Below are 26,987 nucleotides of genomic sequence, written 5' to 3' on the forward strand. Positions count from 1 at the left end.
ATAAAGAAATTACTGCCAGCCCTTTGAAACAGAACAATTCACCACTGCACCACTTGATGCAGATTATTTCCATGGACCAGCAGTCTTTAAAGTTATGCACTAATGTGCAGAGGCAGAGGTATCTAGATTCACACACTACTACAAACAAAGGGGTATGACTCATTTCCCAGAACATGCCAGCAAGACATTTCTAGTTTTGCCCTCAATAAGGATTTTTAAAATCTCATTTCTTATGTTCACCAACGTTACATCGTTGTTGCTGATTTGCAGTTAGGTATTTTATGGTTGTAATTAGTCTCAAATCTCAAAATAATTGGTAACATTCCGACATAGAGAAGTTAGTTATTATGAAGTCGGTCTTAAAAATTTCATTTCAAGTGGCTTTAAAAAAGTCTTAAACAGTCTTAAATTTAACTTGGCTTAATCTGTAGGAACCCTGCACACAGTGGCCAGAAATGTCTTACCCAGACATCTACACGTATTTGGTTGAATCACCGGGTAGGTTTTGGCTAAGTGTTGTCTGTAATAGCCTGTTAATAGCCAACTTTTTGTTAATTAGTTTGTCAAGCCAGTTAGTACTGAACTTTTCAATGGAGGGATGCCGGGCGCTGCCCCTAAATTACCCAAGATGCATCAGTCATTCTCATTTGCATAAAAATGCCGCTCTGGTTCCCATAATACTTTTTTTTTTTTTAATTAAACATTTATATAAACACACAAATATTCAAACAATAAACATACAATGAACAGGCAAACAAAAAATATATACATATATACACTGAAAGGGGTACCAACACTATATTATATTTTATATATTATAGGTAGCTATTTAGTTGTTTGCAATAATTTATAATATTCTAAGGTTTTTATTCTGTCTTTAATATTTTGTAATAGCTGAATGTAATATCTGATTTCTATTTTAAACTCATAAAAAATAAAACATCTGGTTTCGGTTTCGGTTTTGCTTCACAAAATACTTCCTTCATTTTACTCGACGCGCGCTTCGAAGCCTCGGCAGTGGCACGGCAAGACCAGACCCATCACTATCTCAGAGAAATGTTTCAGTGTGGACGAAGCAACAATGTCTTCAGTTGAGTCTCTGAGAGAGTTTGTCACCGAGCGACTAACTGCTGCTGCTGAAGAAATATTCAGAGTCTTTAAACAAACTGTCGTCGAGTACGAGGAGGAGGAGATCGATCGTCAGCGCAGACTGCTGGATATCGCCCTAAAACCAGAGATAAAGCTGCACAGGAGGACAGGTCTGTAAAACCAGGAGTAGTGACACTATATATAGTCTTTGTTGTTGTGGGGGAACAACTTCTTCAACCTTTAGTGTTTTCTCCTCTGGTTTTCTCTTGTTTCCTGTTCAGTTTTACACGTGCTGCTTGTGGTTTGCAGGCATGTGATTTTTCCGAAAATGTGGGTAGAGTAGCCAAAAATTGTACTCAAGTAAGAGTATAGTTACTTTAGAATAATGTTACTCAAGTAAAAGTAAAAAGTAGTCATTCAAGCATTTACTTGAGTAAGAGTAGAGTAGTAGTACTTGGTGAAAAAGCTACTCAAGTACTCAGTAACTGCTGAGTAACCTCTGATTTGTTTGTTTAATGATCAGCGCGTAAATGTAAGCCTAATCAAATACACAGAGATATAATACCAATGAAAAAATCCAGATATTGCCAAAGAACAACATTTCAATCAGGACAGACTATTAAGAATGGAATAGACGGGATGTAAAACAGAAAGACATTTATTGTGAACAAATAATATTTTTGGCGCTTAGGCCCCAGGGAGTAGATCAGCTTAGAAGACAGATTGATGAATGTGAAGCTTCTATCTGAAGAGGACATCCCCCCCCCGGGCCCAGACACTGGTGGTGGTAGGGATGATGCCTGCTGATATGGAAGCTAAGTGAGGAGGTTGAGGAGGAGAAGGGGAGGAGGTGGGTCGAGAACTTTCTGCGGGTTGGTTGACAGCTGAATGAGAGTAGAGAGAGAGAGCACTTTTAAACATGACAGCTGAAAGCTGATTGGAGGAGGAGGGAAGGTGGCGGATTGTGATTGGATGAGGACGAATGCGTTGTGGGGTGTGTTTCAGAGGGAAGTGGGAGAGATGAACATATTGTCATGTGTATTGTTTTGCCTCGTGCTGACTGGCCACTTGTGTAAACCATTACCTGCAGCGGCTGTCGTCCGTCTGCCATCTAACCGATTTCACGTGAATGCAGCATGAAAAATACGACTGAGTTGCTTGCAATCTACAACCGCACCGCTAGATGGGAGTAATTCTTACACAATATACCTTTAAATATTAAAATGGAGCTAAGTACTGCATGTTTGTTTTCCTTTTAAATACCAATAAGTTCAATATCAAGTGAATTCCACCTGCCACCACTGGCTCTCTCTCTTGTCTCTGTCGCTGTCAGACACATTTTGAATGATCAAAATAATGAAGATTATGTCACACACACACACACACACACACACACACACACACACACACTGTAATAATATCTGCACCTATTGTTTGACATGCTGTTTTTGAGTTTTTTTTTCTCCTTAAATTAATTGTTTTCTGTTTGCGTATATACTTTCATATAAAGTGTCAAACTTATGTCATTGTGTGTAATGGCTGCACTGTTGCCGTGTCACGCTATGGGTCTGTCTAATTTCCTTCTTTTTTGTCCTTGGCCAATCACATCCCTGATTTTGTATTCATGTTGGTTTCATGACCTTCAAAACTTTTTAACAGAAGTTAGACTGAATGTCCTTGAAAATGTCAAATGGTGTGAAATTAAAAATTTGACCCACCTTCAGTGCACCTGAATTTAAGTGCACTTATGAAAAACATCCTGTTTTCTGAAAGTGTTACATTGAAATTGACTTTTGCTGTGTTACTATATAACTTTTAATGGATTTTAGCAACAATGAGTAGGACATGTATCCTAACACACCACTTTTCTTCTAAATAATGTGGGAAAATTATGTAAAAACTTGTTAAGAGACACAGTGCTGTATTGCAAAAAGCAAATTACATTTATTCTACATTTGAGTCCAGAATTACTTTCCTGTAGTCAGATATTTATGGAAAAAAAAAATACACATTAGCATTAACATTGGGTTGCATCACATCATTGACACTAAACTAATAACAGCTGACGATCTGAGCTGTCCAAATCATTTCTTTTTTTCCCATCATCATAGGACTCACCTCTGTCTCATGTCTCCTCTTTGTTCCAGAGCTCTCACATCAGCATGTCTGTAAGGAGGAGGAGGAGGAGGAGGAGGAGTTTGTTCTCTCCAGTCTGAAGCAGGAGGAGCCAGAGCCTCCACAGATTAAAGAGGAAGAGGAGGAGGTCTGCAGCAGTCAGGAGGGAGAGCAGCTGCTACTGAAGCAGGAGACTGACACCTTTATGTTGGCTCCTACTCATGAGGGAAGTGACCACAGAGAACCAGAACCAACCAGTGACCAGCAGCTCCTCCCTCACAGCTCTGTTGTAGCTGAGAGCCAACATCAGGAAGGAAGTGGACATGTAGACCCAGAACCACCTGGAAATGTAGAGACACAACCACAGAAGAGACGTCTCTCAAACGCAAGTGACAGTGACAATGTACACAACTCTCCTACAACAAAGAGTCACTGTGACACTAATAAAGGTAAAAAGACTCTAAAACGTGACACTTCTGGAAAAGACTTGAAGGTTGAGTCTAAACTGGAAAAACACCAGAGTGGCCACACAGGGAAAAGGACATTTTGTTGTAGCACCTGTGAGAAAGAATTCAGGTCCATGTCTCATCTGAGAAATCATTCAAGAATTCACACAGGTGAGAAACCTCTTTTGTGTGAAAACTGTGGGAAAGGTTTTATGTGTCAAAGACACTTAGACATCCATATGAGAACACACACAGGTGAGAGGCCGTACACCTGCAACACTTGTGGGAAAAAATTTACCCAAAAGATAGTTTTGAGTAGGCATATGGTCATCCACACAGGTGAGAGGCCTTTTTCTTGTGGAATGTGTGACAAATGTTTTACTCGTAAAGCACACTTGGTGGTCCATATGAGAACTCACACAGGTGAGAAGCCTCCGGGAAAAGGTTCACAACCAATACAAACCTAATAAAGCTCATAATAAAGCTCTTTATTCACACTTTGTTTTTTTGAAGAACAATCATTGAAAGAGAAGTCACAGTCTTTGATATGAGATTGACAACATTGATGAACAATAATATATTTTAACCCTCTCTAAAGGAAGTTTTGTACATAAATTGTGGTTTTATGTGCAACATGCGGGAACAGAGTTAGTGACATGTCAGTTAGTGAACAGTATAAGCTTCAGTCAGACAACACATGTGGTAAGACATAATGATTGTAAGGTTGAAAACAGGAAAAATTACATGCGTATTCATTTATTCCAAGAGAGGACAAACAACGATGTGCTTGGTAACTATTTATTAAAATTGGATCCTCAAACTAATCAAATACAAGAAACTCTCCTGTTCAAGAAATCACAGTCTGCAAGCAGTCAGCTGCAACCACCATCACAAGAGAGAGAGAATTCTCTGTGATCTGCCCTCAGACAAAAGCATTACATTGATATTTAGTACTTTGCATTGTGTAGTGTGTGTAATTAGTGTGACTGCTTCAGCAGTCACACTATTGTTCTTCTGTTTGGCCATTTTCTTCCGCCTTTTTACGGTCTTCTTCTAGTCCTTCATACTTTGTGCTATTTCAACAATTCATATATCAAAACGTGCAGCTTTTTTTGAACTTTATCGGCATTACTTTTCTCTTTTTAACTATTTATACTTTTTCAAATATTTAACTTTTTCACAAAAAATCTCAAATTCATCAAAGTCTCAACCTCTCTTCTTCACAACTCCACTGTAGTGTAGGGGGTAAGGTAACTGCCTGCCAACCCTAAGGTCACTGGTTCGAATCCAAGGGAAGAACTCTTGTTATGTTATGTTGAATTCTGCTCTCCTCCCCCGCCTTCAATTGGTTACAGGTGTTTGTTATCTTCTTGATTACTCATACCAGTTTGCAGCACATCATCACATTAGAATGAATGACAACAGTCTTGAAAGCAGTGTGCTTTCTGTAGCCGAGTGGCAGAGTAAAGGTTTAGTGATCATATGGTCATGGGTTCAATTCCTGCCTCAGTCTTTTCACTTCATTGCTTGACTTTTGATTCCAATTATTCAGCTGTCATTGGACAGTCTTTGATTCCTCATAGTATAAAGCTCATTGTAACTCAGGTTCTCTGTGGCCATATGGTTAGTGTGTTAGGTGTTGTGCTATTTCAACAATTCATATATCAAAACGTGCAGCTTTTTTTGAACTTTATCGGCATTACTTTTCTCTTTTTAACTATTTATACTTTTTCAAATATTTAACTTTTTCTGCAAATTAAACTCTAGACAAATTATTTTCTCCAGTTTTGTAGCCACACTTGTCTTCTGGCTAAAATTCTGGTCAAAAATGCAAAGAGACTTAGATAATAATTTTAAATATTTTTTAAATGCAGCCAGGGAGCTCTCTGCTCTCATTCAGCCCAATGCTGAGAATTCTCCACAACTCTGTCTGAAACATGCTTATGTCTGTGCTCTCTGTGGCGAAGTGGCAGAGTAAAGGTTTATTGATCATGAGGTCATGGGTTCGATCCCTTACTTTTTTTTTTAAGCAGAAGCCAGTGATCCTCTTATCAAAGGTTTTCTTTACCCCTCACATACTGTCTCTGTCTGTAGCCTAGTGGTTAGCTTGCTGGTCTGGAGACCTGAAGGTTGCTGGTTCAATTCTTGCCTCAACAACAATTATAGTGAATTATTTTCCCAGTTGTCCTCTGTTGACTTCTGATAACTTGCTTCATGTTGAAACTGCTGCTCTCAGCCTGAAATTCACAGAAATTTTCATTCTAAGTCATTCAAGCTTGACTCTCAAGCTTTCTTGATGTTGACAGTGTGCAGATCATTAACAGACAACAGTCTCTGCAACTGTGTGTGCACCGTGGCCTAGAGGCAGAGTGGAAGTCTAATGACCATGAGGTTGTGGGTTCGAGTCTGACCTTGGTCAAACATTTGTATGGTGATCACTGCTTGCACTATTTGCTAATTCTGCAACAGCGTTCAGTTGCTGTCAGCAGTCACACCATTTCCATTCTTGGAAATGCTTTTTAGTGTGACTGCTGAAGCAGTCACACTATTGTTCTTCTGTTTGGCCATTTTCTTCCGCCTTTTTACGGTCTTCTTCTAGTCCTTCATACTTTGTGCTATTTCAACAATTTATATATCAAAACGTGCAGCTTTTTTTGAACTTTATCGGCATTACTTTTCTCTTTTTAACTATTTATACTTTTTCAAATATTTAACTTTTTCACAAAAAATCTCACATTCATCAAAGTCTCAACCTCTCTTCTTCACGACTCCACTGTAGTGTAGGGGTTAGGGTAACTGCCTGCCAACCCTAAGGTCACTGGTTCGAATCCAAGGGAAGAACTTTTGTTATGTTATGTTGAATTCTGCTCTCCTCCCCCGCCTTCAATTGGTTACAGGTGTTTGTTATCTCCTTGATTACTCGTACCAGTTTGCAGCACATCATCACATTACAATGAATGACAACAGTCTTGAAAGCAGTGTGCTCTCTGTAGCCGAGTGGCAGAGTAAAGGTTTAGTGATCATATGGTCATGGGTTCGATTCCTGCCTCAGTCTTTTCACTTCATTGCTTGACTTTTGATTCCAATTATTCAGCTGTCATTGGACAGTCTTTGATTCCTCATAGTATAAAGCTCATTGTAACTCAGGTTCTCTGTGGCCATATGGTTAGTGCTCAGCCTGAAATTCACAGACATTTTCATTCTAAGTCATTCAAGCTTGACTCTCAAGCTTTCTTGATGTTGACAGTGTGCAGATCATTAACAGACAACAGTCTCTGCAACTGTGTGTGCACTGTGGCCTAGAGGCAGAGTGGAAGTCTAATGACCATGAGGATGTGGGTTCGATTCTGACCTTGGTCAAACATTTGTATGGTGATCACAGCTTGCACTATTTGCTAATTCTGCAACAGCGTTCAGTTGCTGTCAGCAGTCACACCATTTCCATTCTTGGAAATGCTTTTTCTAGTTAGTGTGACTGCTGAAGCAGTCACACTATTGTTCTTCTGTTTGGCCATTTTCTTCCGCCTTTTTACGGTCTTCTTCTAGTCCTTCATACTTTGTGCTATTTCAACAATTCATATATCAAAACGTGCAGCTTTTTTTGAACTTTATCGGCATTACTTTTCTCTTTTTAACTATTTATACTTTTTCAAATATTTAACTTTTTCACAAAAAATCTCACATTCATCAAAGTCTCAACCTCTCTTCTTCACAACTCCACTGTAGTGTAGGGGGTAGGGTAACTGGTTGCCAACCCTAAGGTCACTGGTTCGAATCCAAGGGAAGAATTCTTGTTATGTTATGTTGAATTCTGCTCTCCTCCCCCGCCTTCAATTGGTTACAGGTGTTTGTTATCTCCTTGATTACTCGTACCAGTTTGCAGCACATCATCACATTACAATGAATGACAACAGTCTTGAAAGCAGTGTGCTCTCTGTAGCCAAGTGGCAGAGTAAAGGTTTAGTGATCATATGGTCATGGGTTTGATTCCTGCCTCAGTCTTTTCACTTCATTGCTTGACTTTTGATTCCAATTATTCAGCTGTCATTGGACAGTCTTTGATTCCTCATAGTATAAAGCTCATTGTAACTCAGGTTCTCTGTGGCCATATGGTTAGTGCTCAGCCTGAAATTCACAGACATTTTCATTCTAAGTCATTCAAGCTTGACTCTCAAGCTTTCTTGATGTTGACAGTGTGCAGATCATTAACAGACAACAGTCTCTGCAACTGTGTGTGCACTGTGGCCTAGAGGCAGAGTGGAAGTCTAATGACCATGAGGATGTGGGTTCGATTCCAACCTTGGTCAAACATTTGTATGGTGATCACTGCTTGCACTATTTGCTAATTCTGCAACAGCGTTCAGTTGCTGTCAGCAGTCACACCATTTCCATTCTTGGAAATGCTTTTTCTAGTTCTAGTTAGTGTGACTGCTGAAGCAGTCACACTATTGTTCTTCTGTTTGGCCATTTTCTTCCGCCTTTTTACGGTCTTCTTCTAGTCCTTCATACTTTGTGCTATTTCAACAATTCATATATCAAAACGTGCAGCTTTTTTTGAACTTTATCGGCATTACTTTTCTCTTTTTAACTCTTTATACTTTTTAAAATATTTAACTTTTTCTGATTTTTTTCAGCTTTATAATGTGTGTGTATTGCGTCTAACGAGCAGAGCCAGAGTGGTGCCAGAGTGGAGAGAGGCAAAAAAACATTCTAGAGTTTTTCTGGCTAAACTGTCAGCACGGCCACAAATTAAACTCTAGACAAATTATTTTCTCCAGTTTTGTAGCCACACTTGTCTTCTGGCTAAAATTCTGGTCAAAAATGCAAAGAGACTTAGATAATAATTTAAAATATTTTTTAAATGCAGCCAGGGAGCTCTCTGCTCTCATTCAGCTCAATGTATTTTTTTCACAGCAGCAGGAGAAGGAGCTCAACTTTGTAACTTGCTGTTAGGTGCTTTTTAATTCATTTTAATTCACCAAAAAATAGTCACAGGTCACAAAAAAGTCCTCTTCTTACTTGGTGTGGCTAATTTATACTAATTTCTCTTTATTTTAAGAATCATTGAAAAATCTCACATTCATCAAAGTCTCAACCTCTCATCACCACAACTTCACTGTAGTATAGGGGTTAGGGTGGCCGTTTGCCAACCCCAAGGTCACTGGTTCGAATCCAAGGGAAGAACTCTTGTTATGTTATGTTGAATTCTGCTCTCCTCCACCGCCTTCAATTGGTTACAGGTGTTTGTTATCTCCTTGATTACTCATACCAGTTTGCAGCACATCATCACATTACAATGAATGACAACAGTCTTGAAAGCAGTGTGCTCTCTGTAGCTGAGTGGCAGAGTAAAGGCTTAATGATCATAAGGTCATGGGTTCGATTCCTACCTCAGTCATTTCACATCATTGCTTGACTTTTGATTCCGATTATTCAGCTGTCATTGGACAGTCTTTGATTCCTGATAGTATAAAGCTCATTGTAACTCAGGTTCTCTGCACATTTACAAGCCTAATGTAACTTGAGTTCAGTGAGCTGGAGCCCAGCCCGAACTCACAAGACGGGCAGGCTTGCAGGCCTAGATGTGGTGTTGCACAGATGTGACAGTGACAGTTTCCTCATCATTAATCCTCATTATTATAGTAAATGAGGTTGCTCTTCAATATATTTCCAAATTTAAATAAAGGTTATAATAATAATTAAACCTGGGCTATCATCCTATCCTTCCTCGTTCATGTTGTGAGGACAGGACAAAGTCTCTTGGACATGAGAGGTGGGCAGGTGCTTCTCTTGCACTCCTTCACTCACCCACTCTTGATTGGCATATAAATGAATGTTAAATGAAAATAAAAACTAGTTTGGAAATAATACATACCGTACATGCAAAAATGCGAAATTTAAATAATATAGGTTAATATAAAGTATTTTCTATTCTATAGTGACTACAGCTGGCCAAAATTGGCCCCCAGCTTATCATGCCACACCTGTCATGTCTTAGATGTTATGAGTATTTCATGATACAATGTAGCCTAATAGTCTATATTGTTGTGTCTAGGGGTGTCCTCAACTCAGAATTGTGTTTATGCTGAATAGAAACTTCAAGTATTCATTGTGTGACCATGATATGATTACTTGTTTTGCAAAACATCAACAAGACATTATAACATCTGAACTGTTTATGATAGAGACGAGCTGTAAACATCATCTGAATTGTGAGATTATCTACTTTCCCAGGCTCCTTGAGTGGTGCCTCTATGACAAGGGACCGGGTGCGTGTAATCATGTGGTGCAGGAACAGATGCAGAAATTTTTCTGGTCTTCCATTTTTTTTAACAGATTGGCTATTTTACAATATACAGTCTGTCACAAAAGTTCTTCATATGGCTCAGAGTTGAAAGGCTTGGCAGCTCGGTGTAGCTGTCGAGGTATAATAGGTATAGCTCACCTGGTAGAGCAGCTTGCACTGTGAGCAAGGACTATGCTCCAGTCTGGGATCAAATCCCAGTGGAGAGTTTTACACTAAATGCGCTGAATCTGTAATTATACAATGTCCAGCTGTCAGCAACCGGGGGGTGGGGTGCGAGGAGGTGGCTGGGCGGGTGCAAAACAGTGCAGTCTCCGCCCACCCCCCAGAGGTGAATTGCTAATGTGCATGGCTAATGAGCTGGTTTTAAAATGGCCGAAAAGGGTCGGGGGAGTGAGACTTTAAGCATCATTGAAAAATCTCACATTCATCAAAGTCTCAACCTCTACTTCATTGGAATTGTTGGAATGGCCTAGTGGATAAGGTTCCTGCCAACCAATCACAAGGTCACAGGTTCAAAACCCACCTGAGCAGTCTTGTTAGTGTCAGCCACTTTGACCTTTAACCAATACCACTTGGTCTGGTCACAAGATCAAACTTGATAATGCATATGCGCCCCCACCTATTCTCTTTACCTCTTTCAATCTTGGTTTATGTTAACATGTTTCTTGTTTATACCACTGCACTAAGATTGATTTGCACTGGAACTACAGCTTTGGGCTAGTTAACTTCAGAGTGAGACAGAGTGCAGTTCATCAACAGACAACAGTCTCTGCAACTGTGTATACACTGTGGCCTAGAGGCAGAGTGAAAGTCTGTTGATCATGAGGTTGTGGGTTCGATACCTACCTTGGGCAACCATTTGTATGGTGATCACTGCTTGCACTATTTGCTAATTCTGCAACAGCGTTCAGCTGCTTTCAGCAGTCACACGCATTTCCATCAGGAAATGATACTTTATCTAGTTAATTCTTATTGGTCGGTGTTTCGTACCCATGCAGGGAAGTTACATAGTGCAGTTTCAGCCGATGCGACCCGGCTCAGGCTGCGGCGGCAGCACCATTCATCCTATTAACCATTTTTCTACCATTGTAATGAGTCTGGAAACATTATTTTAAGGCCGAAAAACTCCGCAATGTTACTTTAATCAGTCAGTAAAACATCTGTTTTATTTATTAGTGTGACTGCTGAAGCAGTCACACTATTGTTCTTCTGTTTGGCCATTTTCTTCCGCCTTTTTACGGTCTTCTTCTAGTCCTTCATACTTTGTGCTATTTCAACAATTCATATATCAAAACGTGCAGCTTTTTTTGAACTTTATCGGCATTACTTTTCTCTTTTTAACTATTTATACTTTTTCAAATATTTAACTTTTTCACAAAAAATCTCACATTCATCAAAGTCTCAACCTCTCTTCTTCACAACTCCACTGTAGTGTAGGGGTTAGGGTGGATGTTTGCCAATCCTAAGGTCACTGGTTCGAATCCAAGGGAAGAACTCTTGTTATGTTATGTTGAATTCTGCTCTCCTCCCCCGCCTTCAATTGGTTACAGGTGTTTGTTATCTCCTTGATTACTCATACCAGTTTGCAGCACATCATCACATTACAATGAATGACAACAGTTTTGAAAGCAGTGTGCTCTCTGTAGCCGAGTGGCAGAGTAAAGGTTTAGTGATCATATGGTCATGGGTTCGATTCCTGCCTCAGTCTTTTCACTTCATTGCTTGACTTTTGATTCCAATTATTCAGCTGTCATTGGACAGTCTTTGATTCCTCATAGTATAAAGCTCATTGTAACTCAGGTTCTCTGTGGCCATATGGTTAGTGCTCAGCCTGAAATTCACAGACATTTTCATTCTAAGTCATTCAAGCTTGACTCTCAAGCTTTCTTGATGTTGACAGTGTGCAGATCATTAACAGACAACAGTCTCTGCAACTGTGTGTGCACTGTGGCCTAGAGGCAGAGTGGAAGTCTAATGACCATGAGGATGTGGGTTCGATTCTGACCTTGGTCAAACATTTGTATGGTGATCACAGCTTGCACTATTTGCTAATTCTGCAACAGCGTTCAGTTGCTGTCAGCAGTCACACCATTTCCATTCTTGGAAATGCTTTTTCTAGTTAGTGTGACTGCTGAAGCAGTCACACTATTGTTCTTCTGTTTGGCCATTTTCTTCCGCCTTTTTACGGTCTTCTTCTAGTCCTTCATACTTTGTGCTATTTCAACAATTCATATATCAAAACGTGCAGCTTTTTTTGAACTTTATCGGCATTACTTTTCTCTTTTTAACTATTTATACTTTTTCAAATATTTAACTTTTTCACAAAAAATCTCACATTCATCAAAGTCTCAACCTCTCTTCTTCACAACTCCACTGTAGTGTAGGGGGTAGGGTAACTGGTTGCCAACCCTAAGGTCACTGGTTCGAATCCAAGGGAAGAATTCTTGTTATGTTATGTTGAATTCTGCTCTCCTCCCCCGCCTTCAATTGGTTACAGGTGTTTGTTATCTCCTTGATTACTCGTACCAGTTTGCAGCACATCATCACATTACAATGAATGACAACAGTCTTGAAAGCAGTGTGCTCTCTGTAGCCAAGTGGCAGAGTAAAGGTTTAGTGATCATATGGTCATGGGTTTGATTCCTGCCTCAGTCTTTTCACTTCATTGCTTGACTTTTGATTCCAATTATTCAGCTGTCATTGGACAGTCTTTGATTCCTCATAGTATAAAGCTCATTGTAACTCAGGTTCTCTGTGGCCATATGGTTAGTGCTCAGCCTGAAATTCACAGACATTTTCATTCTAAGTCATTCAAGCTTGACTCTCAAGCTTTCTTGATGTTGACAGTGTGCAGATCATTAACAGACAACAGTCTCTGCAACTGTGTGTGCACTGTGGCCTAGAGGCAGAGTGGAAGTCTAATGACCATGAGGATGTGGGTTCGATTCCAACCTTGGTCAAACATTTGTATGGTGATCACTGCTTGCACTATTTGCTAATTCTGCAACAGCGTTCAGTTGCTGTCAGCAGTCACACCATTTCCATTCTTGGAAATGCTTTTTCTAGTTCTAGTTAGTGTGACTGCTGAAGCAGTCACACTATTGTTCTTCTGTTTGGCCATTTTCTTCCGCCTTTTTACGGTCTTCTTCTAGTCCTTCATACTTTGTGCTATTTCAACAATTCATATATCAAAACGTGCAGCTTTTTTTGAACTTTATCGGCATTACTTTTCTCTTTTTAACTCTTTATACTTTTTAAAATATTTAACTTTTTCTGATTTTTTTCAGCTTTATAATGTGTGTGTATTGCGTCTAACGAGCAGAGCCAGAGTGGTGCCAGAGTGGAGAGAGGCAAAAAAACATTCTAGAGTTTTTCTGGCTAAACTGTCAGCACGGCCACAAATTAAACTCTAGACAAATTATTTTCTCCAGTTTTGTAGCCACACTTGTCTTCTGGCTAAAATTCTGGTCAAAAATGCAAAGAGACTTAGATAATAATTTAAAATATTTTTTAAATGCAGCCAGGGAGCTCTCTGCTCTCATTCAGCTCAATGTATTTTTTTCACAGCAGCAGGAGAAGGAGCTCAACTTTGTAACTTGCTGTTAGGTGCTTTTTAATTCATTTTAATTCACCAAAAAATAGTCACAGGTCACAAAAAAGTCCTCTTCTTACTTGGTGTGGCTAATTTATACTAATTTCTCTTTATTTTAAGAATCATTGAAAAATCTCACATTCATCAAAGTCTCAACCTCTCATCACCACAACTTCACTGTAGTATAGGGGTTAGGGTGGCCGTTTGCCAACCCCAAGGTCACTGGTTCGAATCCAAGGGAAGAACTCTTGTTATGTTATGTTGAATTCTGCTCTCCTCCACCGCCTTCAATTGGTTACAGGTGTTTGTTATCTCCTTGATTACTCATACCAGTTTGCAGCACATCATCACATTACAATGAATGACAACAGTCTTGAAAGCAGTGTGCTCTCTGTAGCTGAGTGGCAGAGTAAAGGCTTAATGATCATAAGGTCATGGGTTCGATTCCTACCTCAGTCATTTCACATCATTGCTTGACTTTTGATTCCGATTATTCAGCTGTCATTGGACAGTCTTTGATTCCTGATAGTATAAAGCTCATTGTAACTCAGGTTCTCTGCACATTTACAAGCCTAATGTAACTTGAGTTCAGTGAGCTGGAGCCCAGCCCGAACTCACAAGACGGGCAGGCTTGCAGGCCTAGATGTGGTGTTGCACAGATGTGACAGTGACAGTTTCCTCATCATTAATCCTCATTATTATAGTAAATGAGGTTGCTCTTCAATATATTTCCAAATTTAAATAAAGGTTATAATAATAATTAAACCTGGGCTATCATCCTATCCTTCCTCGTTCATGTTGTGAGGACAGGACAAAGTCTCTTGGACATGAGAGGTGGGCAGGTGCTTCTCTTGCACTCCTTCACTCACCCACTCTTGATTGGCATATAAATGAATGTTAAATGAAAATAAAAACTAGTTTGGAAATAATACATACCGTACATGCAAAAATGCGAAATTTAAATAATATAGGTTAATATAAAGTATTTTCTATTCTATAGTGACTACAGCTGGCCAAAATTGGCCCCCAGCTTATCATGCCACACCTGTCATGTCTTAGATGTTATGAGTATTTCATGATACAATGTAGCCTAATAGTCTATATTGTTGTGTCTAGGGGTGTCCTCAACTCAGAATTGTGTTTATGCTGAATAGAAACTTCAAGTATTCATTGTGTGACCATGATATGATTACTTGTTTTGCAAAACATCAACAAGACATTATAACATCTGAACTGTTTATGATAGAGACGAGCTGTAAACATCATCTGAATTGTGAGATTATCTACTTTCCCAGGCTCCTTGAGTGGTGCCTCTATGACAAGGGACCGGGTGCGTGTAATCATGTGGTGCAGGAACAGATGCAGAAATTTTTCTGGTCTTCCATTTTTTTTAACAGATTGGCTATTTTACAATATACAGTCTGTCACAAAAGTTCTTCATATGGCTCAGAGTTGAAAGGCTTGGCAGCTCGGTGTAGCTGTCGAGGTATAATAGGTATAGCTCACCTGGTAGAGCAGCTTGCACTGTGAGCAAGGACTATGCTCCAGTCTGGGATCAAATCCCAGTGGAGAGTTTTACACTAAATGCGCTGAATCTGTAATTATACAATGTCCAGCTGTCAGCAACCGGGGGGTGGGGTGCGAGGAGGTGGCTGGGCGGGTGCAAAACAGTGCAGTCTCCGCCCACCCCCCAGAGGTGAATTGCTAATGTGCATGGCTAATGAGCTGGTTTTAAAATGGCCGAAAAGGGTCGGGGGAGTGAGACTTTAAGCATCATTGAAAAATCTCACATTCATCAAAGTCTCAACCTCTACTTCATTGGAATTGTTGGAATGGCCTAGTGGATAAGGTTCCTGCCAACCAATCACAAGGTCACAGGTTCAAAACCCACCTGAGCAGTCTTGTTAGTGTCAGCCACTTTGACCTTTAACCAATACCACTTGGTCTGGTCACAAGATCAAACTTGATAATGCATATGCGCCCCCACCTATTCTCTTTACCTCTTTCAATCTTGGTTTATGTTAACATGTTTCTTGTTTATACCACTGCACTAAGATTGATTTGCACTGGAACTACAGCTTTGGGCTAGTTAACTTCAGAGTGAGACAGAGTGCAGTTCATCAACAGACAACAGTCTCTGCAACTGTGTATACACTGTGGCCTAGAGGCAGAGTGAAAGTCTGTTGATCATGAGGTTGTGGGTTCGATACCTACCTTGGGCAACCATTTGTATGGTGATCACTGCTTGCACTATTTGCTAATTCTGCAACAGCGTTCAGCTGCTTTCAGCAGTCACACGCATTTCCATCAGGAAATGATACTTTATCTAGTTAATTCTTATTGGTCGGTGTTTCGTACCCATGCAGGGAAGTTACATAGTGCAGTTTCAGCCGATGCGACCCGGCTCAGGCTGCGGCGGCAGCACCATTCATCCTATTAACCATTTTTCTACCATTGTAATGAGTCTGGAAACATTATTTTAAGGCCGAAAAACTCCGCAATGTTACTTTAATCAGTCAGTAAAACATCTGTTTTATTTATTAGTGTGACTGCTGAAGCAGTCACACTATTGTTCTTCTGTTTGGCCATTTTCTTCCGCCTTTTTACGGTCTTCTTCTAGTCCTTCATACTTTGTGCTATTTCAACAATTCATATATCAAAACGTGCAGCTTTTTTTGAACTTTATCGGCATTACTTTTCTCTTTTTAACTATTTATACTTTTTCAAATATTTAACTTTTTCACAAAAAATCTCACATTCATCAAAGTCTCAACCTCTCTTCTTCACAACTCCACTGTAGTGTAGGGGTTAGGGTGGATGTTTGCCAATCCTAAGGTCACTGGTTCGAATCCAAGGGAAGAACTCTTGTTATGTTATGTTGAATTCTGCTCTCCTCCCCCGCCTTCAATTGGTTACAGGTGTTTGTTATCTCCTTGATTACTCATACCAGTTTGCAGCACATCATCACATTACAATGAATGACAACAGTTTTGAAAGCAGTGTGCTCTCTGTAGCCGAGTGGCAGAGTAAAGGTTTAGTGATCATATGGTCATGGGTTCGATTCCTGCCTCAGTCTTTTCACTTCATTGCTTGACTTTTGATTCCAATTATTCAGCTGTCATTGGACAGTCTTTGATTCCTCATAGTATAAAGCTCATTGTAACTCAGGTTCTCTGTGGCCATATGGTTAGTGCTCAGCCTGAAATTCACAGACATTTTCATTCTAAGTCATTCAAGCTTGACTCTCAAGCTTTCTTGATGTTGACAGTGTGCAGATCATTAACAGACAACAGTCTCTGCAACTGTGTGTGCACTGTGGCCTAGAGGCAGAGTGGAAGTCTAATGACCATGAGGATGTGGGTTCGATTCTGACCTTGGTCAAACATTTGTATGGTGATCACAGCTTGCACTATTTGCTAATTCTGCAACAGCGTTCAGTTGCTGTCAGCAGTCACACCATTTCCATTCTTGGAAATGCTTTTTCTAGTTAATCAGTAAGACACAATATTAATTTCATTTAGTAAAGGTAAATATTCAGTGTTAAGACAGAGTTTTCACCCAAACATGATCCATACAGATAACAACAACAAATCACAGACTGACTGAACGTGTGGGATGGATTTCGCACTCAGTGTATGGTCACAGTCGACTTGAAGAGGTTTGGAAAAAATCATTGTTTAACTTTGTGTCAAGTTTCTAAGAATGTAAATAACTGAGCTGTGAAATATTCAATTTAATATTTCTATACTCTACCACAATTATATGTGATGATGGATCAAGATGGTCCAGACTGCATTTAGGTACATATTAATAATAATAATAATAATAATAATAATAATAATAATAATAATAATAATAACAATAATAATAATAATAATAATAATAATAATAATTATTATTATTATTATAATTATAATTATTATTACATACCTGCAAACTAGTCACCTTTCGGCTATAATCGCCGTTTTTCTGGTCAACTGGGTCGTTTACGTGAATCGTGCAGAACCGGGGAGTTTCGGCCGGCCGGCGGGGGAGTGATAGAGGCAGATGACAGGACGTCATGGATGAAGAAAAATTAATTAATTAATCATGCATAAAATTAAACATGCAGATCAGAGGAGCCGGGGATCAACCCACTGACCTTGTGATGAGAAGATGACCTGCTCCAGTAAGGTTCTTTAAGGACACTGCTGTGTTATATACCAGATGATAAACACAATTTCACAAGTTCATGAAAATGTTAGTACATGCCTCAGTACAGTACAGTATATTTATTACAGCTGCACAGTTTATATATAAAAAAAAAAACAGAAAACAGAACAACTGAATCTTTGAATGCAACCGTTTCAGACTCTGCCAGAACATCACAGACCTCCTGAGTCTGAGATGATCTCCAGCACGACGCTGTTGTTACAAACATCATGTCTCACTGTCACAGGAGGAAGCGGATCTGCCGCAGAGGAATAATCCCCGTGTAGTAGTGACGGTGTTAGTGTATAGTGAGTGTAGGCCGGGCCTGTGGATGGCAGCAGGACGACCAGATGTCACTGGCAGCCATTATAAAAAAGGATGAGCACTTGAGAAGCCCCCCATCTCCTCCTCCTCCTCCTCCTCCTCTTCTTCTTTTTCCTTGTTTTCTTCCCCCCCACGTTCAGTTCAGACACTTCCAGTTGGCTCGCCACCGCGCTGAGGTGCATGCTGGGTGGAAGCCAGCTTTGCTTTGCTGATACAGACATTAAATTAAATATTATATCAGCCAGTCAGCATTCTGGCAGAGAGTCTTCCTGCGTTGTAACGGACACTGTGGGCTGACGTGTGGCTTAACCAAGCTCAATGTTATCGGCTTCAGGGGAGAGTTTTAGTTTCCCATGATGCTCTGGATTCTGACATGAAGACAATTCAGGAGAAAACCCACTGGTCTTTTTTTTTTTTTTATCTTCCTCCTTCAATACATTAATGTGTTTTTAGAACAAGTTGGAAAATGAACACTGACGCCCACCTCACAACCATCCAATCCCGTTGCTGCAGGTGTGCAGCGTGGACACTTTGTCACTGTTACTCTGTTGATTACCCTTGCACCAACACTGTTCTCTGCTGCAGCCCGACCTCTTTGTCGATTTAACTAAGATTTATGTTCGTATATGTTTATTAAGCTGAGGAGGATTAGCTGCCTCAGCAGATCCCTCACCCCTGATCCTTTTCTTTGAGTGCTCCTTTCAAACAACACTCGCTCAAATTACTTGACACGAGTGTCACAAACAAGCAAAGAGTTGTCTAGGAGACTTGGCGCAACATTAGCATCTGGAGTTGTAAATATGTGATCTTGTTGGGCAGGTACATTTGGTTTGTCACATACATTTTTATTTACACTTAGGTCCAATAGGGCCCATAATGATCAAGATAGATATTTGCATTAAAGCTCCATACAGTATAAAGGTAGATGTTTGTATTAAAGCTCCATACAGTATAAAAGTAGATGTTTGTGTTAAAGCTCCATACAGTATAAAGGTAGATGTTTGTATTAAAGCTCCATACAGTATAAAGGTAGATGTTTGTGTTAAAGCTCCATACAGTATAAAGGTAGATGTTTGTGTTAAAGCTCCATACAGTATAAAGGTAGATGTTTGTATTAAAGCTCCATACAGTATAAAGGTAGATGTTTGTGTTAAAGCTCCATACAGTATAAAGGTAGATGTCCATGTGTAGTGTGATTATAAAGCAGCTCTAGGTTCTATATTAATACTGTGAAAGTATCAAAGCCTCAGTCCACAGAGAAATGCACCAGCCGTCAGGACTTCCTGTCACTTTGTGATGTCACAACAAAGCACATGTCAAGTCCCGCCCACCTGGACAACACCATCCAACACTTTGCAGGATTTAGTTTTACCTGAAATCTGTTCTATTTTTCATGATGCAGTCTAAACTGAGGTGTTATTTTGGTTTTTAAAACTACAAACATATCTCCTCATTGAATATCAATAAATAAACACAAAAAATATATGATTAAAAAAAAAAATATTGTAGGCCTACTTTAAAAACAGCAGAGGCCAATAACTGATTGTTTAGGTCTAAAGATCGGCATTTACAGACTGAAGGCTGCAGTGTCTGCAGACTAAAAAGAAGAATCCTTTTTCCCATTGACATTGAAAGTTACAAAACTCTTCCAATTTCTCACTTCAACTCCCAAACAGACAGGGGAACAGCAGAGAGCAATGAGAGGTAACCAACCCCGCAAATTACTCTCTTCACATGCATATGGACACGACGAAACGTCAGCGGTTTATTTTTGTCGGACGACCACATGCTGTTGAGAATCCGGTCACGTTTCTGCCTAATCAGGCAGAAACCACTCTCTGTAAATTAGACTAATTTAAAGGATTGGGGGATTGAAGCAAATTAGGTTCGTAGGTACATTTTAATATGAAGGTATTGACGTACAGTGGCACAGTTGATATTTATAGTACAGTTTTCCTAATCACTGGGACGCGGTGTGAATGTATAATCGGCTCTCTATTGACCAGTGACTTGTCTTCCTCCGTCGGTGCTGGTGTTGGTTTTAGGATTTCGACAGAAGCTCGTCGCAGAGACCAAAGGTCAAGCTCCGTGATTCCTTCCTCCTAATTGGCTTCAGCTCCCCATTGTTCATTTCAGGTAGTTGCTGACTCCTCTTGAAGTAAGCTACCACTTCTAATTAACCGCCTCTGGATTTGGCACCACGCTCTCCGAAACACTGATGGTTGCAGCTTCGTATGTAAATCTACCAGTTTAGCTCCGGGCTACATCGTTCCTTTCATACGCAAGGTATTGATTAGCTGTCGATGCAGCTTCACTTCCTTCACTGCATCTGGAAAACTTCAGGGTGGAAACATCACACTTTTTTAAAGGGATAATTCACCCAAAATTCAAAATTCACTCATTATCTACTCACCCTCATGTCGACTAAGGGCTGGGAGAAGTTTCAGAGTCCTTTGTGGCTTCTCTGAGTTACGGCGTAGCAGTGCATGTCCATATTACGGTTGCAAATGGATACCAACTGTCTTCGTAACAAAAAGACACACCAAAAAACATCCAAATACCTCCATGTTCGTCAAATTTGGACGAACTGGGAAGAGGACAGACCTTGGTTTGTCCAAATTTGACGAACCGGGAAGAGGAGCTTCCGCTACAAACAAGCTTGAAAAATAGACTTATTTAATTTTTTTCGGGACAATTTCACTTTTCGGGGCTTCAATACAAGACGGACATTACATACGAGCAGCATGGAGGTATTTGGATGTTTTTTGGTGTGTCTTTTTGTTACAAAGACAGTTGGTATCCATTTGCAACTGTAATATGGACATGCACTTCTACCCCGAGACCCACTCTGAAACTTCTCCCAGCCCTTAGTCGACATGAGGGTGAGTAGATAATGAGAGAGAAATTTCAATTTTGGGTGAACTATCCCTTCAACCCCCTGAAAAGCAGCGTTCATGCTTTCAATCTTCACATCTTTGCGTGCAGAGCAGACGACCTCATGTAACCTCTTTCACCTGCCTCCATATTGACGGCCGTCTTCCTCCCTTCCTCCCCCTTCCTCGACCATCAAGAGCAGCCTCCTGCCTGGCAGATGCTCCACGCTCTGCTTCAGGGGAAAAGGAGGAAGAGTGTGATGCTGCCCCCCCCGCTCTAATCAGAGAACCACAGGCGAACGGATGAGGATTAATTAAAGTGGAACGTGAGGTTGAGCCCCAATCCAGCGTCGCCTCCTGGGAGCCCAAACGCAGGGAAGCAAAGCATCCTGAAAATCTGCTTACGTGTGTGAGAAAAACAATCTCAGCAGCACTGTGAGGAAAATCCCTTAATGCATATGTATAGTATACATTTCACACTCACATTGTCCACGTGGATGGTGTCAAGATAACAATCTCTTTCCAAAGTGAAATTAGGTTTATATCCCACTAGGTTTTATTTTGATTTTGACAGGTGTTTTGGTGCCATCCTGAATGTGTCTAGTTTATTTCAAACCAAACAACTGGACCGAGACCACCAGGAAGCCGAGTCTCTGTGTGAAAGCAAAAGATAAACACCATTAAATTTATCTCCTGATACATCAGACATGTGTCGAGCTTCAGTGTATCTAAGCCTTGTTCCATTTTAGTAGATAAAAAGAGTAAAGCGCTATCATCCACACAGAAACAAATGTCTCTTACTGTCAGGCATCATTTATGAAATACAAAGTAGGCTCATAATTGAAGCTCATGTGACTTAAAAATGTTGCTGTAAGTGGCAACATTTAGGTGCCGAAGGCTGCAGTTCGTCTCCTGACCACTAGAGTGAGTCTCCAAAAGTGAGTCAGTCCCCATTGACTCCCATGTTAAATAGCTGACTTGATTTCCCTCATCAAACTCATCAAATACACAATCCAACAACTCCACAACGCTCTGGTGGACAAGTTGTGACCTGCACATTCACCACGCTATGAGATAATAACACAACGTTACCAGACAGAGTTGTTTTAGAGGGAAATGCAGAGACTGCTTGATGAAAAACTGTCCCCATCAGCGGTTTTGCATGAATTTACTATAGACTGTAAAAAAAATATGGACGTAGCATCCGTGACATCACCCATTGGTTTTGGGAAGTCGTATTGTGACTCAAATATGGCGGGCCTGAACAGCGCCATGTTGGATTGGCCGACTGAGAACCCGCCCACTGGCCTCGAAGCAGCCCGTCTCCGGACCGCTCCGGACCTGTCACTCAACGTTTCTGCGCCCTAATTGGCGAGAATTTAAAATCTAATAATAGTAAAACGGTAGAGTTTAAAAAAAAATCACCCCCCTCAGTGTGTGTGCGGGGGGAAGAAACTATCGGTTAAGACCAAAAAATGTTCTGACACCAGGCTTTGATCATGTTTATTGAGGATGTAAAATCGGCGAGGTCTATGGAGAATGCTGCTTTCTGACACCAGACCCCAGAGGAACTGCAATCCCCAAAGGATTGCAGTTTTTTGAAGCTTCACTTCTCAGACCGACAACTATACCCCCTTGGAATTTCCCCCTGAAGCAACTCTGTCTGGTAACGTTCTGTTATTATCTCATAGTGTGGTGAATGTGCAGGTCACAACTTGTCCACCAGAGCGTTTTGGAGTTGTTGGATTGTGTATTTGATGAGTTTGATGAGGGAAACCAAGAAATCCCATTAGCCTCCGTAGCGTAGCTCTGAGCAGCTCACGGCTCTGCTCCACCATTCTAAAAATAGCTTGCACCATTGCACAATTAAAGGTAACGAACCTACTCCTAAAATAAAACTATAGGGATTATGGCAATGGGCCAATTTGCCAAAAATGTTGAACTACAGTATCCCTTTAAGGCTTTAAAGTTCTGCATAATAGTTTGAGCAGCTCACTCTTAGTTTCAAAACCACTCTACAGAAACTTATAGGTAATGTCACAGAGGTTAGTTTTTTTTTTACACTTTATGCTAATGACCTGCCTGGATGTGAAATGCGGTCTTGTGTTGAAGTCAGACACCACATCGATCTCCTTCCTTTAGGACTTCTTTCATCCATCCAGGAGCTGCAGAAGAGGTTGCTGCTAATTCAACATGAATGCAGAAACTCTATGTATTGACTTGTGTTGGTTAAAGAGATGTGGTCACTGGTGGCAGGTGAGGTGGTGGAGATAAGCCTAACAGTTGTCTAGCTGCACTAAAAGCTCAAGTGACGAGTATCGAACCAAACTGATATTTTATCAAGTGAGTTTCATTTAAATTCTGGCCATGGCTGCAGAAAACCTCACTTTTTGGATGTTTGCTCTCACCTCTGTTTTCCTTTTGTGTGTGTGTACTCATCTGTTCCTTTCGCTTATATGAATGAAGCTCTGACAGACACACATACAAAAAAAAAAGAAGAAAAATCCAGAGGGAAGAACTCTTTTTGGACGGGTGACTTTGCATTTTCAGCTCAGATGCATTCACTGTGAAAATGTTTCTGCAGCCGTTTACAACACCTGAATGCTTGAATAGTTTCCTGTAGCTCTCAGTGAGTGGCCTTTGAGGTGTGTTTGCCGCAGTTTGGTTCGGTGCATCTACTACGGCAAAAGAAACCAATGGAGGAAGATGTCACAATAAAACACCACGTTCCCAGTGACCTTTAATGCACCGAGTAAGATTTCTGAATATTTAAAAACTTTCATTTTCAATGTTCTGTGTGATTTATTTAGAGAAGACATGCTGCTGCTGGTGCTGGTGCATCCATTCAGCTCATTAGCAGAGACCAGACAGCAGCAGCACTTTGCAACAACAGCTTCAGTCCATCATGGTGTATGAGGACATGGACAAAAGTTACAACACTTTTTTTTTTTTTTTTTCCAAGGGTGTTTAAAGTCTGCAAGAAGGGCAGTGTATATGTGCTGTAACTTTAAGGTTAAGGTTAGAGCAGAGACGACGTCCTGTACCAAACAACGAGCACCTGAGGCCATCTGTGCGAGCAGCTTATCTAATCATATATAGTTACTCTGCACAGCGTCACCTTGGCCTCCACTTCTCTAAATGTAAGAAACCTTTTACCTCACAAATAAAACAACAGCTTTCTTCCACCTGTGCTGTGCTGTAACAAAAATTAGAAACGTCCTGTCTCAAAACAAAACAACAGTTTGTGCATTTTCTGCCTTGGACCATTAGCCTACTCCAGAAAAAAATGCTGAGGACGTTTCCTGAATTTGCGGTTTGTGTCTTTGCATAATGTTTTCTAAAGCTTCCGTGCATTGAAAGCTCTCGGGGGGGCCTCGGCGGTGGCTGAATGTGGTTTTAGAAGTAGTTTTAGCTGAGTTTGCGAAGATTCAGCACCAGAGCATGTCACTATTATCCCTCTGTATCACAGAGTCTTTTGTCGCCTGGTGTGAATCATCATCCGTTTTTTGGACGGAAGCCATATCTCACTGTCCCTTTTTCGAAGGTTTATTTACAGTTGAGTGCAACACTGAATACCTTTTAAGGAGAGAGTCTGAAGGTGTGTGCACTCACTGTTATCTCTATACTTTCTACCACCTGAAAGTGTCGAGTGCAGGCAATCAAAGCAGCCATAAACTCTTCTGCTGTTTGGAAAGCACTGCTTACCTACTTCTATCCACAATAATTGCGGATGTGCATGGGTGTATCTTTATGTGTGCAACGTGACGTCTCTGTTGTTACGACCACAGAGGATATAAGGTCAGTTCGCCCCGTAAAAAAAAAAAAAAAAAAGCCAAACAAGACGATGATGAGAAGGAGTCACTTTGTTCTGGATGACTTTCATTTCCCGGCATCGTGTCGTGATGCAGAGCTGCGCCGCCGATAAACAACAGCTGTGCACTTTTTATGTTTCCACTTTTTTTCCTTTTTTTTTTTCAGTCTGACCAAGTGAAGTGTGTCTGTCGGTCGATGATCCTGCTTTAAAACAGGAGGACTGACCTGAACTGAGCTGAACTCAACTCAACTCACAAGTCTGATGGACTCACCGAGACCATTAAAGGGATAGTTCACCCAAAATTCAAATTTCACTCATTATCTACTCACCCTCATGTCGACTAAGAGCTGTGAGAAGTTTCAGAGTCCTCTGTGGCTTCTCTGAGTTACGAGGGGGTCCGTGCAGCAGTATTTGTCCTCATACAGTAATGGTTGTCAATGGATACCAACTTTCTTCGTCAAAAAGACACACCAAAAAACATCCAAATACCTCCATACTGCTCGTCTGTAATGTCCCTCTTGTATTGAAGCCCTGACATGAGAAATTGTTCCGAAAAAAATTAAATAAGTCTATATTTTAAGCTTGTATGTAGCGGAAGCTCCAAGTGTCTCGGTTCACTGCTCTTCCTGTGTCAGTGCAAATCACCGGCGGAACAATTTCTCATGTCGGGGCTTCAATACAAGAGGGACATTACAGATGAGCAGTATGGAGGTATTTGGACGTTTTTTGGTGTGTCTTTTTGGACGAAGAAAGTTGGTATCCATTGACAACCATTATATGGACAAATACTGCTGCACGGACCCCCCCGTAACTCAGAGAAGGCACGGAGGACTCTGAAAATTCTCACAGCTCTTAGTCGACATGAGGATGAGTAGATAATGAGTGAAATTTGAATTTTGGGTGAACTATCCCTTTAATGTTTTAAAATGAACAGTTTCAAGAGGGTTTTTTTTCTCTCTTTTTTTCAGATTAAATTTGCAGCCTCATTAATAGAAAGTGGGCACATTTCTGCATTAGTGTGCGTGAGAGAGGCAGAGGGAGGGAGGGTGGGGTGGGGTGAGGGTATTCCTCGCCACTACTACTACAACAACAGGGTCGGAGCTATAGCCCGCTCGTCTTTATCGTATCCAGCTGTTGTTCAATCCAGAGATTTGGCTGCACCGTGCATATCTGCCCATCTCTCCCTCCAAGCTGTGATAGTAATGTACTGTCCTGGAAACGCGCCAGCACTCACTCAGTGTAGCGGATGAAAAACAGAGAAAGGAAAAAAAAAAAAAAAAAATCACAAATCCCCTTAGAGCTGACAGCTTGGGGATTTTGCCACCCATATTATTATTATTTGCACGTCTGCAGCACCCTGGATGTGAACGCTTACTCTGTTGACAAAAAGCTGTTTGCGTGCATCAACCTGTTGGGACTGCGGCCGGGTTCCTGCTATAGGAATCTATATTCTACTGGTGAAAGATGGTTTCTGTAAGTAAAGGAAACAGTTTGAGAAGGGGTTGGGTCGGGGTGGCAGCAGCAGCAGCAGCAGCAGCAGCAGCAGCAGTGAACGGTCCAGATGTTTCCCTCCACAGCGACCATTCCCAACACCTCCTGGGTGATCCCGAGGCGTTTACAGACCAAATGAGATATAGGAACTTTCCACCGTGTCCTGGGTTTACCCCCCCAGGTCTCCTACCAGTTGGACCAGTCTGGAAGTCCTCCAGTGGAAGGTGCCCAGGAGGCAGCAGCAAGCACATGCCCAAATCATCTCAACTGGCTCCCGCTTCAGGCCCCTGAGGTCTTCACCCGCAGTCTCTAAGGCCGAGCCCCCGACGCTGTCACGAAATAAAATCATTATGTTCACTCCACAACAAACCACAACCCAACAAACCAACTCCTAAGATCTGCGGACACAGCTATAGGGATGATGGGTATCATTTAGGTTTTATCTGATATCGGTGCCTGTACTTTTGAAATGGTGCCAGTGCTTAAACGGTGCCAATAGAAAACATACAAACTTTGTCCAAAAAAGGTGCTTTTTCATTTTTAAGGCATTTTGTGAGTTTTGTAAGTTGCACAGAATATTAATTGACTATGGAAAAAATTAACCAATATAAAAAAGAACCCCAACAAACTGTCATAATTATCATAATAAAAACAGCAGTGTATCAAACCCAGCAGCTTGTGTTGATCAGTTTTTTTTCTTGTTATAAAACACATACACACGCTACAGCTGTGCAGCGCCACATCC

At 40.8% G+C, this 26,987-nt stretch overlaps 1 protein-coding gene across 1 annotated transcript; it reads left to right on the plus strand.

The window, feature by feature from the left end:
• Positions 1-1,051: 1,051 nt before the first annotated feature.
• On the plus strand, positions 1,052-26,637 carry LOC146972629 (uncharacterized). Its single transcript, XM_085803233.1, has 5 exons — positions 1,052-1,259; positions 3,237-3,653; positions 3,822-3,989; positions 24,726-24,735; positions 26,424-26,637. Exons 1-5 carry the CDS (start codon positions 1,082-1,084, stop codon positions 26,635-26,637), a joined length of 987 nt encoding a protein of 328 aa, XP_085659359.1. The 5' UTR covers positions 1,052-1,081.
• The last annotated feature ends 350 nt before the right edge of the window (positions 26,638-26,987 follow it).

Source organism: Trachurus japonicus, chromosome 16 (assembly GCF_045865225.1).
Source record: "Trachurus japonicus isolate A0001 chromosome 16, Traja_1.0".
NCBI lineage: Eukaryota > Metazoa > Chordata > Actinopteri > Carangiformes > Carangidae > Trachurus > Trachurus japonicus.